This window comes from Falco cherrug, chromosome 7 (genome assembly GCF_023634085.1).
Source record: "Falco cherrug isolate bFalChe1 chromosome 7, bFalChe1.pri, whole genome shotgun sequence".
Taxonomy (NCBI): domain Eukaryota; kingdom Metazoa; phylum Chordata; class Aves; order Falconiformes; family Falconidae; genus Falco; species Falco cherrug.
In genome coordinates, this window is record NC_073703.1 from 44,278,009 (window position 1) to 44,292,685 (window position 14,677).

At 41.3% G+C, this 14,677-nt stretch overlaps 1 protein-coding gene across 2 annotated transcripts in view; it reads right to left on the reverse strand.

The window, feature by feature from the left end:
- Positions 1-8,331: 8,331 nt before the first annotated feature.
- Positions 8,332-14,677, reverse strand: part of SPATA7 (spermatogenesis associated 7) — a 41,928-nt gene continuing 35,582 nt past the window's right edge. For both annotated transcript variants that reach the window (XM_055715986.1, XM_055715985.1), the window contains exons 8-12: positions 13,415-13,485; positions 12,429-12,482; positions 10,980-11,057; positions 9,475-9,532; positions 8,332-9,137 (exon numbers count right to left, since the gene is read on the reverse strand). In XM_055715986.1, coding sequence (XP_055571961.1) covers positions 8,643-9,137; positions 9,475-9,532; positions 10,980-11,057; positions 12,429-12,482; positions 13,415-13,485 — 756 coding nt within the window. In that variant the 3' untranslated portion in view covers positions 8,332-8,642. The remainder of the gene's footprint in view (positions 9,138-9,474; positions 9,533-10,979; positions 11,058-12,428; positions 12,483-13,414; positions 13,486-14,677) is intronic.

Sequence of the window (14,677 nt, forward strand, 5' to 3'; positions counted from 1 at the left end):
TTGGCAGGAGAACGGTGTTGCAGGAGAGCTGGAGTTAAGTGAGGGCTGGTGCATAGGTGAATGCTCATCAGCTCTGAATTAAGCAAGGTATTTCGTATTGCTGCATATCACGTTAGCTCTGTCTGGCTCTTGGGCAAGTTGAACCTTCTGCCATCAGCATGTGCGTTTGAGTGATGGCAGTTTTGTGGCTCCAGTGGAATGTAATACTTAGGGAAGTGGTGGTTCTGATACTTAAAAGCTAGTTCTGTTGATATTAAAATTGCTTTAAACTGGCCTTATTCATTCAAAGAAAACCCAAGTGTAAGTAGGAGATAGGTGAGCCTGGGAGTATTTTGCCACAAAACTTCTTTGTCCTTCAGAGGTGCTCAGGGTTGCAGGCATGCTGTAACATTTGACTTCATGGCATTATTTGGGAGCTTTTCTAAAGCAAGGATTTCAGGGCATGTGTTGTGTTCTTGGGCTCTCTACCTGCAAAATGGCCCAACACAGATGTGGGAGCTAGAAGGGGTAGAGCTTAGAAAAATTCTATCCCATTTCTGATCATTCACCACATCTCCCAAACTAATCTGCGTGACAATCTTTCAGATGGACATCAAGTTTAAACCAAACATCTGCCATCCCCAACATACCAAACCAGTATTATTTGCTGCCCTGCTCATTCTATGGATTTAAAGTATCTGCTGTAATAACCAAAACCAACCACAAAAGACTTGCAGGGCTTGCAGATGAGGTTCAGATTATTTTTATTATTAGCCATTTCTAAAATGACGATCATGTGCCTTACGTAAATTTAGAAGGACATTGAATCCTTCCATGAACAGACCCCAAATTATCATACCCGGAGGCGAATGAAGAATTTTCACTGGTGTTAAGCACCTATGAAGAAAGCCCCTGTCAAGCCTGGCTAATACTGACAACCAGTGATCCGAAGGAACTGCATACTTCATGTGTGCATGTCTGTATCTGATTTCTTCTGGCTGCATGCTGTGCTACTCACAGTACTGAAGCTGAAAATGTCTTTCCATTGACACAATCTTCAGCGAAAGACTTCAGGAAATTAGAAGATAGTTTGGGTTTAGTTTGGTAATGTGGAAAATATTGTTTTAGCAGATTAATCAAGGTTCATTGAGTTTCTTGCACCATAGCAGTACAGAAATAAATCCATTTGTTCTGAAGTGACTGTTTCTGAGCCTCCAGGAATAACAGGTGCTCACTCTGTGTTCCAAAAACTTGAGTTGCCTCCTGAAGACCAGGAGCTGTAGGTGTCCATCAGTCACCAAATGTTTACTTCTCTCCCTGAATTAGGAGAAGCAATTTAATTTGAAACTATAAATCTTAGGGAATTGTACTGCTTCAATTATCCTCTTTAAGCCACCCTTTCACTAAAAAAATGACATTAGCCCGATTTCCTGATTCTTGTGGTACTGAAAGCTATCTGGCAGATGTAGGCCAGCTGTCTTAATGAAGAAATCTGATTAGATTTTCTTTGGGGGTGACTTCTGACTTGAAAAAGAGAAGTATACAGACAAGAATCAAGTCTTATAAAAACTTGGGTTCAGTTAGGTTCCTGACGGCATCTCCAGAAGGATTAAGGAGAAAATCACATACAACGCAATGGCTCAGCCGGTCTGAGACAGTTGCCCTGCTGATCCCACTTGTTATGGTGAAATATCCCCCCAGGACGCTGGGGCCAAGGACTTGTTCCTTACAGGGTGCTGCTAGGTGATTCTTTCTTCCTCTGTCCTGATGGATGGCTCTTTCAGCCTGACCTGAAAATGATCACTACCACCTTCGGCAGACATGCTGAGTCTTCCTAGAGCGTGTGGGTTCCCGTAGCAATGCCCTGTCCAAACAAGAACATCTGTTTTCCCCTTCGTAAGGAGAAGGGAAACACTGTGTTGTGTTGTGTTAGTAAGCAGGATGAAGGTGTAATTAGGAAAGAAGAGGAAAGTGCAATTGTTCACCAAAAAAACAGAAACACAGGTAGATGGTTGAAGGATTTGTTTCCTCCCCAAGTTTCTCTTAAGTTTTGAAGGGCAGAAGAACTGTTCCACAGCCACACCAATCAGAAGAGCGATAGGAATCCAAATGACAGGTATTAAATGCAGTAGCTTTGATGCACTGCGAAAAAACTAATCTAGCTAAAATAAGGAGCATTGCTGAGTGTATGCATTCCCTGCAGTCAGAGCAAAATTTACCGTTAGTGCCATGGTGTTAGTTAGGAGAGCTGCCAAGGCGAGTTTAGTGCTTTCAGTGCATGTTATGCCATGAAATTGAAAATAAAATTCTCCATTTCAGCCTGTTTTTAGGACAGCAGGTCAGCCTTATCCCTCTGCACAATGCTGGTGTTTAAATAATGACAAATAAGCAGAACTGAGGCTAACTTACATTCTCTGTTGAAAGAAACTGGAAATATTGCACTAATACTACTGACTGGATTGTCCTGATACCTGTGAAGCCAACTCTGGCTGTGAGCTGGCCCATTGCTCACCCACCCCATAGCTTTGTTACGGTGGTGCTGGAGCTAGCATCACGGGTGCCTGATGGCAGGGGTGTGCTCTCACCTGTCAGTTGCTTCTTCAGGTGAAGGGATGGACAACAAGGAGCTGGCTGTGGAGATGTACCCAAGAACCCTTTGGGGAGATCTGACTGCACCATCAAGTGAACTGAACAGAAGCTCTAAGAGGTTAAAATAGTGAGGAACAGCCATGGAGAAAACAGATGCTATGGAAAGCTACAGTGAGGGCCTTTGAAAGATCTATGTTTAAGCTGAAAGCCCCTGTGTAAGGCTTAAGACTCTCAAGGTGGGAGGGAAGCTCGTTTCTGAGGAAAGGGAAACAGATGAGAGCTCGAGGAGCTCTTCTATCTTTTTCTTACAATCCACTGTTATCTGAGATGGTTGTGCCCGGTGTTTGGGAAGCCTCATAGCCAGCTCCCAAACCTATGCTATCTGTATCATCTCTGGTCTTGCTTGTGTCAAACGTCAGGAAAAAGCAGGGTGCCAAATTCCTCTGAGCTGAATTTCCAGTTGGAGAGGCTATACCTCTGAGGTCCTGCGAGGAATTCTCAGGCTGACAGGAGAGCTGATGGCCTTTGACATGTTGCTTCACTTCTCCTTTGGCATGTGGGCATGCTTACGAGTGAGAAACAGATAGCTGGGAAGAGCTGGGGTAACCTCACAGTTCTGTTACCCATCTTCTGGAACTGGGCTCTGGCTGCTGTAAGCTGTAAGCTATGCCACAGCCCTCACGCAGATACTGTAAGAGGAGTCGTACGGGCTTGCTGAATTCTTGGGATAACTGCAGAGAGCTCTGTACCTCATGCTACAGATCATGCTGCCTGTCCCCATGAGAATGGGATAGCATGGCTCGGTGGCCTGCCAGGCTGAGGCTGTGTTCAAGTTTCTCTCTCTCTCAGGTTTCACATGCCTCCCTACTCCATTTATGTAGCCTTTACTTGCCCTTCTCAAGGTCTAATTTCATTCCCCCAAGGCAGTAGGGCTGGTAGGATTGCAGGGGAGACTCTGTGTGTCAAAGCCTGGGATCTACAGGAGCAGTGAGAGCGCAGCAGCATCCCATGCCAGAGCCCAGTGGGGATGGGTGCACAGCACCTCCCGCGTTCCTCCAGCCTGGAGCATGGTGCTGGGTGGAGAGCCCACACCTTTTGTAGGCCACTCTCACAGTTTAAAAGATGAATGCAAATGTAACTTGTGTGTTGTCACCTGGGTGTGAGGCACACCTCGTGCCCTTTGCTGTCTGCTGGAATTAGCTTAGTGGGCGAGCTGAAAGGATCAGTCCCTTTAGGAGGTCTGAAGAGAGAACCCAGCTGCTCTGGAGGCTTTCTACAGAGAACAGAAAGTCCTATGCGCAGTAGACATGGCATTCTCAGTTTTGGTTCCCTTCACTTGAATTAACTCTTCTTGTTGCTACTTGTGGACTGCCTGACACCCCGGAGTCCCCCTAGGTTTTCTTTAGGGCGGTTGAGATGGAGATGATCTATGGGTGCTCTACAGCTCAACTAACCGATGATTTGTCATGCCAGTGGTAATTGCTGATTCTCTCCTTTCCCAGCGATGCTTTATCCCTGTGACGTGCTCAGCTTCCGCTGGCCCGTGACCCACTGCAGGTTTTGAAACTGGATCTGCTGGCTGGTGTGACCCATGCTGGTGCCATGGCTGGTGTGGCAGATTAATTTACGCTCACCTGTTTGCAAATCACTTGCTTTGCTACTTGGAATAAAAACGGAAGATGGTAGTTTCTGAATGAAGCAGATTCCACTATTGATAAAGGAAACAGGAAGACCAGACTGCTTGTGAGTATCTGGGTTTGTTGTCTTGGAGAGGGAGAAACTGTTTTTATTAAAATTACTGTTCTGTTCCTTATCATCTGTGGTACACACCAGGTGTTAGCTCCTGAGACCAGCAGGTTAAGTGCCTGGGAGATGCCAGAGAGAAGGGCTTGGTGGCTCTAGAAGCATCATGCAGCTGCAGTGCCCTGCACTTGCCTATCAGTGTATGCTCCTCCTGCCTTGGGTGGTCAAAAACTAAAGTGGAGCGGTGGAGTTCCCCAGAGCTCCCTGAAATACACCCTGAGTTACAATTTGCTGGGTTTTTTTCTGTTTTCATTAATTTTTAGGTCTCAAATACTCAAAATATAAATGCTTCAATTTCTCTACCTCTGTATTGTGGAAGCTTTAACATAGGTTTGAAGACAGATGTTAACAAGTGGCATCTAAATTTCTACTCTGTGCCCGTGTCCTACCTGATAATAGGTCTCACCATGTTTCAAAAGATGGAATAAATAACAATTTCCCTTTCCCCTTTAATTTCTTCCTACGTTCCCTTTAACGTTCATTTTCCATTGCTATTTCTCCTTGCTACCTTTCAGTGGTGCACAGGCAGAGGAACAGTAGCAGGGTACTGAAGGGTGTTAGTGGGACGGCTTGTTGGTCAGGAGCTGTGCTGTCACGGCAGTGAAACAGCCTGCATTAGGTCCTGCAAATGAAGCTCCTGGGCCTAGGTTTTATTTATGCTGATGCTCCAGTACTCTTGTTCATACTCCTTGCACAGATAATTGCGGAGGGAAAAAAAAGTGGCTCTTTTTTTCCCCACTCTGGTAGCCATTTGTCCTTGAATTATAAAATGATACTGGTTGAGCTGCATCGTTCTACAACTACTGTTGCATAGCTGTAATGACCCTGGAGTCATTCTGCAGCTAAGCCTAAATGAAAAATGCGTAGGTGTCTTAGACATGGAGTTGATCACAGATAAAATGATAGCTTGGGTTTTACTTTTGAAGGTTTTTGTTTTCTGGTCAGTCCTAAGACATCTAAGCACCTTTTTCTTTCATCACAGTCCTTACTTCAAATGACCAAAAGCCCCACTTAATACTTTGTAAATAAACAGAGTCCTACCTTTGAAAACAAGAGTTGTGATGACAAAACTGTAGGCTTTAAAGTTTGTTACAGAGTGAAGTAAGAATAGTGGGCTTTTGTCCATTTGAAGTAAACATTGATGGTGTTATGTACGTGCTCACCACCCATGTACATCTGGGCAGAAATAAGTCTTTACATTGCACATCACAGGTGCTGACTGTTCCAGTTTGTTACTTCTGAGGCATTCAGGTTTGTAATGGTGTCATGACTACAAGTTTGTGCCAAGACCTGAGTATATAGATATAAAAGGTGATGAGACAAAAAAAAACCCACCCCAAAACAAAACAAACAACCCAGAGTGAAAAAAAACCTCAGAAGAAAAACAAAGCATGCACTGTCGATTAATGTTACCAGTGATGTGGGTCAGGCTTGCTATCAAGCTGCTTACACAACTTACGCTTTAAGCACCACCTTAAAGTAAATGTGAACAAAAGGGAGAAAGTTTTAAGCCCTGGCTAGGCTGCAATTGCTTTTTGGATCTGTAGATAAATGTTATCTATATAAAATCAATTAGTTGATCTAGAATATTTTTTCCCCACTATCTTGTGGGAGTGGCTGTACAATGAGAAACCTGTTCCTTGGACCGGGCTGACTGCTCCAGCTGCTGGGATACTGGAGTGCATGATCTTCTGGTTCTTTACCAGAAATTTCACTCTGGATTCAAGAAATGTTCACAGTTGTGGTTTAGGCAGACAGATGCTTTCTTTGTGAAAGGTCTGTTTTAATGAATTTACTTACTCCTTTAAGTTCCATCTACCCAGAAAAAATGGCATTGATGCTCAGACAGCTCATCAACAGGAAATATGGTCAAGGAACTAGTTTTGTTTATTTTTGTGTTACTCATACAACAGGAAATCAGTGTGTCATTATTTGCAACTTCTTGTGAGATGATGTCATGACCACTTTCACTGATGTGGTGTTTAGGTTTTTTTACTTGCAGAATTTAGATGGGAAATTCTTACTAATCTTTATAATCACACTCACATTGACCACAAGCCAAAGTTTGCCAAGTGATCTTTTTTATGATGTAAAAGTGATACAGTACAGTGATGGGTAGGGAGAAAAAGCCCACCCGAATTCCATTATTGACCAAGATTGGAGAACACAGAATGGTGGGCCCCAAGGGTGGGTGAGGTCCTGCCTGAGAAGCAACAAGGCTTGGGTACATTTAACCATGCTCTTTAGTTTTTTAACTAGTCCCTCTGTGTTAAAATTGTTTATGCAATAGCAACTGTACTTCTCCAGGTGCATCCTGCCCTTCCAGTCTGTGGGGTAATGAATACAGCTTCCTTGGGGATGGGAGAAGAGCTTTGATCACTTGTGATCGAGGACCAGCCATCCCTGCACTGTACTGAAGCAGCCTTTTGGGTGTCTTTGCAGTAAGATAATCTCTGATAGAGGGATACAAAATCCTCCCATTCTTACCTACTGTTCGGTGAGCCGGAGGACTCAAGCTGCAGGCCAGATTTACAAGGCAGCCAGCTGAGTGCGGCAGATGAAAGGCTAGTACCCATCTGCACAGCTGCCTCTGTGTGGCTAAAATAAACCCCAGCCTGCTGTCATCATCAACAAGTGTGATATATTACTGTGGCCAAAGCAGCCAGGAAAAAAAAAAAGTGTCTTTTGCTTTTTTTGTAAATTATGTTCTGCACTGCAATGCTGGTGACTGTGCCAGAAATGTTGCTTTTGTTTGATTTGCTTTATCTAGAGGTTTTTTGAGATTTCTTCCCACCTGGTTCTCACCCCCTGCCAAAAAAAAAAAAAAAGCAGTGGTCTGTGTCTATAGGAGATCCTTACAGCTGCAATCAGTCGCCTAGCTTACAGGCTCAATAGTCTTTGGCAGACACTCATGAGCCACAGGGAAGGCTGGAGGTAGCAGTTCTATGAACAGTAACCACTGCTGGAGGAAGCAGATTAAGACCAACCCTAAGAGGTATTTGTGGACAAGCTTTATCTAGTTCCTAAGGCTTCTTGTATTTCCTCACCCACAGCAAGGCAACGGAACTTCCTGGCATTTCCACAGACCCTGTTGAGCTCATTCTACAGTAACGTGAATGGCAGGTAATAGCTGTACTCTGCTTAGACAAAGAAATTTGAGCTGATTTTGTGCAATGCATGCACTAGCTTCAATTTAAACTTTAATCATAAAATAGACTTTTATCCATTTGCTGTACAAGATGCCTGATATGTCTTCTACTAGATAGCCTTGGTTATCAATCAGTATACCCAGCTCAATCTTTTTTCAAAACCAAAGCTCGATGCAGAGTGCTATCCCCAGGTTGTCATTAATGCAAGAAACTGAACCCTGTATTTTAGTGTTGTGCCGTTTGAAAATTGTTGCAGTCTTCACTTTGCAGGAATATCAGCTGAATCATGGACAACCAGGATTAAACAGCTCAAGAGCTGCGTATAAAATGGCTCAAGAGCTGCCATGTGCAGTAGTTAGAGATAAATGTCCTTTTCAGGTCAGAGAGCTGGCAGCAGGTTAGGCAAAGACTGACAGTAACTAATACTGCAAAATGGCTCTTTATACCTGTCGGTACAAGGAATAAGACAATTGAGTTCACAGCTGAGGGCTGAAGAAGGAATGACCATCTACCAGCACCAAAAGGAATTCTTATGGTTGGAAAGTTACCTGTCCACACTCATTCCTTGTTTCACCCTAGGTAATGCAAGGAAAAGGTATGTTTCTTATGTTCTACAGTTACTGTAAAAGGAAAAACGTTGATTATAAGAATTTATGACTCAATGGGATTTAACATCAAACAATGTTCTCTTCCAGGATGGACAAACAGTTCCACCTCTGCTCTGCAGGGATGTAGCATACCATGTTTTGATGTGGGTAAGTTGAATTCCTGTAGACTATGAAATCTTGGATCTTTATAGCAGGACCACAGCTGCACTAGCAATTAATTTATTATAAATAAAAAATAAATATTTCATAACTTACTATTACATCTTTCTAAAAATATATATCTAATCTTGTCAAAAATTTGTCCCGTTATACAATTATAGACAAAATAACAAAAAAATATTGTATAACTACCCTTTAGAGTCTATATTAATACAGAGATTAGTTAATGCCCAATTATTTTTTAGCATTTTAGATTTTAGCAGCATTTAAACAGAAATAAATAGTTTACTATTTAAAAAATGGCAGTTCTCCACAGAACTAGCTCTATCGCCATTTAACAGCTACGTTTTGGCTACTACTCATAATAGTCATGTGAGATCTGAAGGGTGCCGGCAAAGCTTTCCTCAAGATCATCAAGTCCCTTGTTGGCTTCCAAATCACTGTCACAAGTAATCAAGTTTAAAGTTGCCTCACGTGAGGGTGAAGTGTCTGGGCTGTCTTCAGATTTCACACAAGAATCAGACTCCATCCCAGCATCCAGCATCTCAGCGACACCTTCTGAGAAGTCATCCTTGCTCTGTCTCCCCTTTGAACTTTCCCTGAATACTGGTGATTCACATTTGCTTGGTTCCTTTAATGGTAAATCCATGTTCCCAAAGAATTCTTCACTTTCTGTAGCTTTTCTTTGCCTCTGACTTGTACTGGTAAACTCAGGCTCTTCCATCATACCAAATTCTTGCAGATCCAGTGAGTCAAAGGCTTCCCAGCCTGTGTGGATATGCTCCGCACCAGTGCCTGGGCTGCAGCCCAGATCTGCTTTCAGCACGTCCAAGAAGTGGCGCATTTTGCTCTAAGGGGTGAAGGAAGAAAGGGGTGACATTTCTCCAGCCCCACAGTGCCCATCTGCTCAGAACTCAGGACTTGATTCTGACAGAAGGAAAGGGAGGCTGCTTGCAACCAAGTCACTAAATTACACAGCAAGTTGACAGTTGTCCCTTTTTTGGGCCTGTGACTCTTGATCTACTGTGATCCATGAGTCTGCAAATCTCATTTATGGAAGGAGATGCTCCTCACCAAGCATTCTGTTTACCTTTACCTACAAATATACCAGTGCATTTCCACTGTACTTCGGAAACGTCGCTGAAGTAATATGCAGAGAGGGAGAATATCACAGGGGCAGCACCTACCTCATCCAGACGGTTCTTATTTTCTTGAATATGACACTCAAACAGTTGTTCCAGAACTCTGCAAATGAACAATTAAATGGTATCACAGGAAGAAAACCAACTTTTAACAGATTTACATAAATTCCCAAACTCATTTTTTAATTTTCATTTCTTAGCTGAATGGGACCACCAAGATTGCTTCAATTATGCTCCATAACAAAAAGGGCTACCTGGAGCTGGTAACCCACTGGACACATGCTCAACCAGCAGACCCAGCTTTGGGCACCAGATGGTAAGCATGTGGTGATTTGTAGCACAACTCTGGGTGTATGTGGTCTGCTGGGTCTATGCAGTGGAAGAAACCAAAAATCCAGTGGTGGTTCTACTGGCACGCTGAAGTATCCAAAATCTCTCAGGTGCACCACAGCGGCTGATACACACAAGTGTAAATTAAGGGGAGGAATAAAATCCAGCTTCAGAAAAAAATCCGGAGAAGAGTCCTCAGTCCTGACAGCTCTCTTCCATTGCTTAAGCAGGATGAGAAACAATTTCAGCACAGAGGAAGTGTTCTGTGACAACTAAGGTACACAGTCACTGGAACAGATTTCCAGGTCAAGTGAATTTAATCTAGCTTACCTGAGACATTATTTAAAAAGAAAAAAGTGCAAAAAGGGTTTTAAGTGATAACATTACTGTAAAAAAAAAGAACCAGAGGAAGGCTGCTCTTGGAATTTTCTCAAAGATTAATTTTTTGATTTAGTGTATTTAACATTGTCATTGATAGCCTTGACATGAGGGGGGGGGAAAAAAAAAGAGAATGCACAGAACAGAAAAACAGCTGGGAACATTATGAGCCTAGAGGAAGATCAGAATACTATGTTGAAATTAGACTGCCTTGAAAATGGAATTACAAAAATGGGTTAAAAATCTGTATCGGAAATACTGCAGGGGTTTTTTGCTATAAACTGAAAGCTCTTCATGAGAAAGAACTCGTATGGAAAATAATTTGGGAATACTACTCAAATACATTAATTGTATCATAACTTATTGTTTAATTATTGAAAAAAAAAATCTGATTTAGCAACTGGTGAAGCCTTATCTGAAACAGTATGTAATCCTGACAACCCATGCTGAAGACCGACTTCACACTGGAACAGGAACAAAGGAAAGGAGATGGAGGATCTGTTGTGTGAAAGATTAGTAACTTGGTATATTTAGTAAAACAGATGTTGCAGAGCAAAACAATTTCTTCTTAGCGTTACTCCAACTAGGGTTCCAGGTCAGTTTCTAACAAAGGCTTCATCTCCTGGTACACAGCAGCAGATCAAAGCAGGTGACCCACAGGTCTTTCCTAGTTCCCCATTCTTACATGAAGCAAAATAGAAACAGAAACAAAAGCAAAGGATAACTGTGTAACTATATATTCGTAAAGGCAAAGAAATGATTACTAAACACTACTTTCCTTTCTTATAGAGTCCATGTGTTTCCGACACAGCATTACAAATTCATAAACAATTGTAACCTACCTGTTAGAAAACAGCCCGAGGCTAAGAATGTCATTTGTTACATCTTCAATGAAAGCTAAATATAAAAGCTCTTCTTCTCTGTAGGGAGAACAGAAAACCCAATATTAAATGTTTTAAAACAGCGACACATTACACTATGTAGTAAGCCCAATACCACTACCTTTATGGGAAATGCCATTAAAAGACTATAGTTCTTGGCCCCAGCTGCTGTTTTTCAAAAAGGTAATTCTACCATGTCAAGCAAAGCCTCTCATTCAATTTTGAATGATAACAAACCCTGTGTAAAATACCAGACTGTTAGAAAGGTCACTATGGTGCTTCATGTTTATGCTGACTTTCTGGCGTGGTATAAATTAGCACAGAGATGCTGAGTGAGGATACCAGCAAATCTTGGAAAGCATCAGAACCTGTTTTGCGCTGAAGAAGAAAGGGGTGCTAACTGGGAAGAAATTGTAAAATTGCAGTTTGATGCTCTGAGTAAAGGCTTTCAAAGTAGCTTCTAGAGAATCTGACTGCAGCTGAAAATTACTAGTCCTCAGCGGAAGCTCAGAAAAATGTAAGTGCTTATTTGACAGCCTCCATTCCTTTCAAACAACTCTTTGATGCACACAATCCTTGTTAGTGTGAGATGTTAGCTTTCACCTCTTCAAACAAATTTCTCTCTATTTTAATACCTGTTAAGGCCTTGTTGATGCCAATTGCTCTAAATGGGAGACTCTTGAAAAGTTTGGAGTTCTGGAGTTTTGAAAGAAAACCCCAAAAGAAAAGATTTCAGTGCTGTTTAATAGCATCTTTCTGAATATCCCAAAGTATCCAACCAAGCTCTATCAAATCATCCTCCAGTCTTAATAAACAAAAATAAGAAATGGGATACCACTTGCATGACACTTGTTATGTAAAATTTGTCAGCCAGCCTGAAGACTGTCATTTTGGTTCCCTCCATAGTCAAGACAGCTATCTATAGCTGATCCTTGATACCTATATCACCTCCTTAAAGTTAGGCAAGAACAAGGCTCTCCTAGAACAAAAAGAATTAAATGACTTTCCAAGATCACACGAGAAAGTATTGGCAGTGTTTCCAAATGTAACTCAAACCTGTTCTAATTCTCATCAAATTTCAGAGCAGAAATGTGGTTAAAAAAACCCCAACAACTTGATATTTCGCCATCATTTTCTTCAGAAATTACAGACCAAAAAAGAACTGGAAATGTTTAAAGTATAGCCACTGGATGAGAAGTCTATCTTGCTTACAAAGTTATAATTAATTTATTTTTAGACTCACATTAAAATTTTTAATTATGTAACAATTCGCAGTCATGTCAATTCTACTGCAAATGGTGAACAACAGTTTATTCTGAGTCCTCATTTACTGTTTCAAGTTCATCAGTTTTGAGGAAGAGTTCCTAGCTTAAAGTTGCACTAGCAGAAAAATGGTTTAAGGATACTTACTCAGCCTCTATAGTCCTCCTTGCTGAAGGCTGCTGAGAATACAACGATGACTCCCTAATCAGAAAATCAGAGAGTAAGAAAGAGCACAACATTCTAAAACCCCTCTATACTACCTTGCATCTCACTTTCTTCTGGAAACATGCTGTGTCATTATCCCACTTCCTCTTTGAAAAAAAAACCACCAGAACACCCCCAAACCTTGTTCCAGTAGCAAAAATTGGTTTTAATAAATAATAAAAATTATGCTGAAGCCTGAAAGACTATGGTTCAAGAGTATTAAAACACTTCACTAGATACAGTGCTCCAATAGCTCAAATATTTCAGTGCTACTTCAGATGCTATACAGACCTCCACTATCCATAAGAGTGCTTTTTTTACCCAGAGTACAATTTTTTTCTCAGGTAAAAATGCCTTTGTATGAAAAAGCCAGAGAGCGAATCAGCTGGGAGCCCTTGGGTTCTAACCTGATTTCAAACACTGTTTTTGTAGACAATATTCTAAAACTCAGTATTACATTTTCAGAACAAAAAGATGTGGGAAATGCCTTTGGTTTGCAGTTCTCACAGATCATAGATTCAAAAAGCTGGATGTCTGAAGACCCTTTCCCCCAAAAGGAAATACCAATTTGAATACCAATCCAGTATTTAGTTGTAGTGCTGTATAAGGAATATGTGGTCTGTAAGCTCAGATGTACGCTCAGACGCACAGAACTAAAGCCTCTACTAACCTGTCATCATCTCACTCCTGACAAAAATACTCGCATATTTCAGAGCTCTCTTTTTTTATTGGCTTCCCAGTGCAACTATACTATAAGAAAATAATGGATTCTGAAGCTGGGAAAGGCCATTGATGTAAGACACCCAACCAAACAAAAGTCCTGTGTGAAGAGACTTATAAAGACTAGTCAATGCTTATGGCCTAAGAAGCAACTGTACAGAAAGCAAGAAGGAATGCCTCAAATATTCCTAATTCTGTAAATCAGGCACCTTAGAAAGGAGTATGGAAAAGCAGCTATTCCTCTCTCGGGTTCATCCACAGTGTATCTTTTATCTTCAGCCTACAACACAGAGATAAAAATGTTTAATATCTGTGCAAATACACAGCAAATTTTACCATTAAAATGAACCTAATAACCCTCTGTCATTAGACAGCCCTATAAATTTTATGTCTTCTCTGAGAAACTTCTGACAAACTGAGACAGCAAAGGCTCATCAGCTTTGACATCCAAAAATTTAGTCAGGGGCAACAGGAGATGAGTAAAATTTCTCCCCTGACAAGTATGTCAAAGATGAATTTGCTGAAAGCCAGAGGGGGTCATTATCACCAACAGGAGTAAAATCTGGTATGCAAAACCAGGAACCAGCACTCTAAACCACATCTCTTGAGCTGCTTGCACAAATCTGATGGAAAGTAAAGTTGCTGACTATCTGCATTTTAAATGGTAATACTCTGAAAGGGCCACTGTAAAGCTACATGACTTACTGCCACCACTTTTACAACAGCCAAAGAAAAACTTGGATACGACAGGTGTGAAATGAAATCAGAAGTTCTTCCTGGAACTGAAGTGAAGCCTTCTAAATAATCATTTAACTTTTTCTTAACGAGGTCAGATGCAGATCAATGCAGGGGGTCTCTCTTCTATTTTCAGGAAAGTTATAAATATATACTCTCTTTCACCACTCTCCTCCAATGAGTAAAGCATAATTATTTGCCTTAGTAAGCTAGAGACACGAAGACTCTGACCCTGTAGCCTTTATGGAGAAAGAAAGTCCACAGTTATTCAAGTACTTGTCTTATGTTTGGCAGGGCTGGCTGTTTAAAGACTCGTCTGTACAATGGCTACAAGATAAAGCCTAAAGAACGAACCTAACTTCTGATCAAATTCTTTCCATCCAAATATTAGCACAAATTAAGACAAAATAACTTCAGATTTGAAGTCTTAGGAAATATTTCAGGTGCTTCACCTGCTTCCCTCTGCCTCCCAAAGATGTTGGTGTTCCGTATCATCTTTATAATTTAATAATCTTAAACTACCAAACACTAAGGCAATTTCTGAAAGACCAAATAACTGAAAAACTAAGTTCAACTGTCACAAACACTTTAAATTCAACTTGAAATGATGGATGCAAACATTTCTGTGACTGACAAAAAAATACTAAGGGCTTGTAGAATCTAAAGTGGTGTGATTTTTCATTAAAGCATTCCAGATACATTCAGCAAGACAGAAAGCACACAGTATCAAGGAAAAC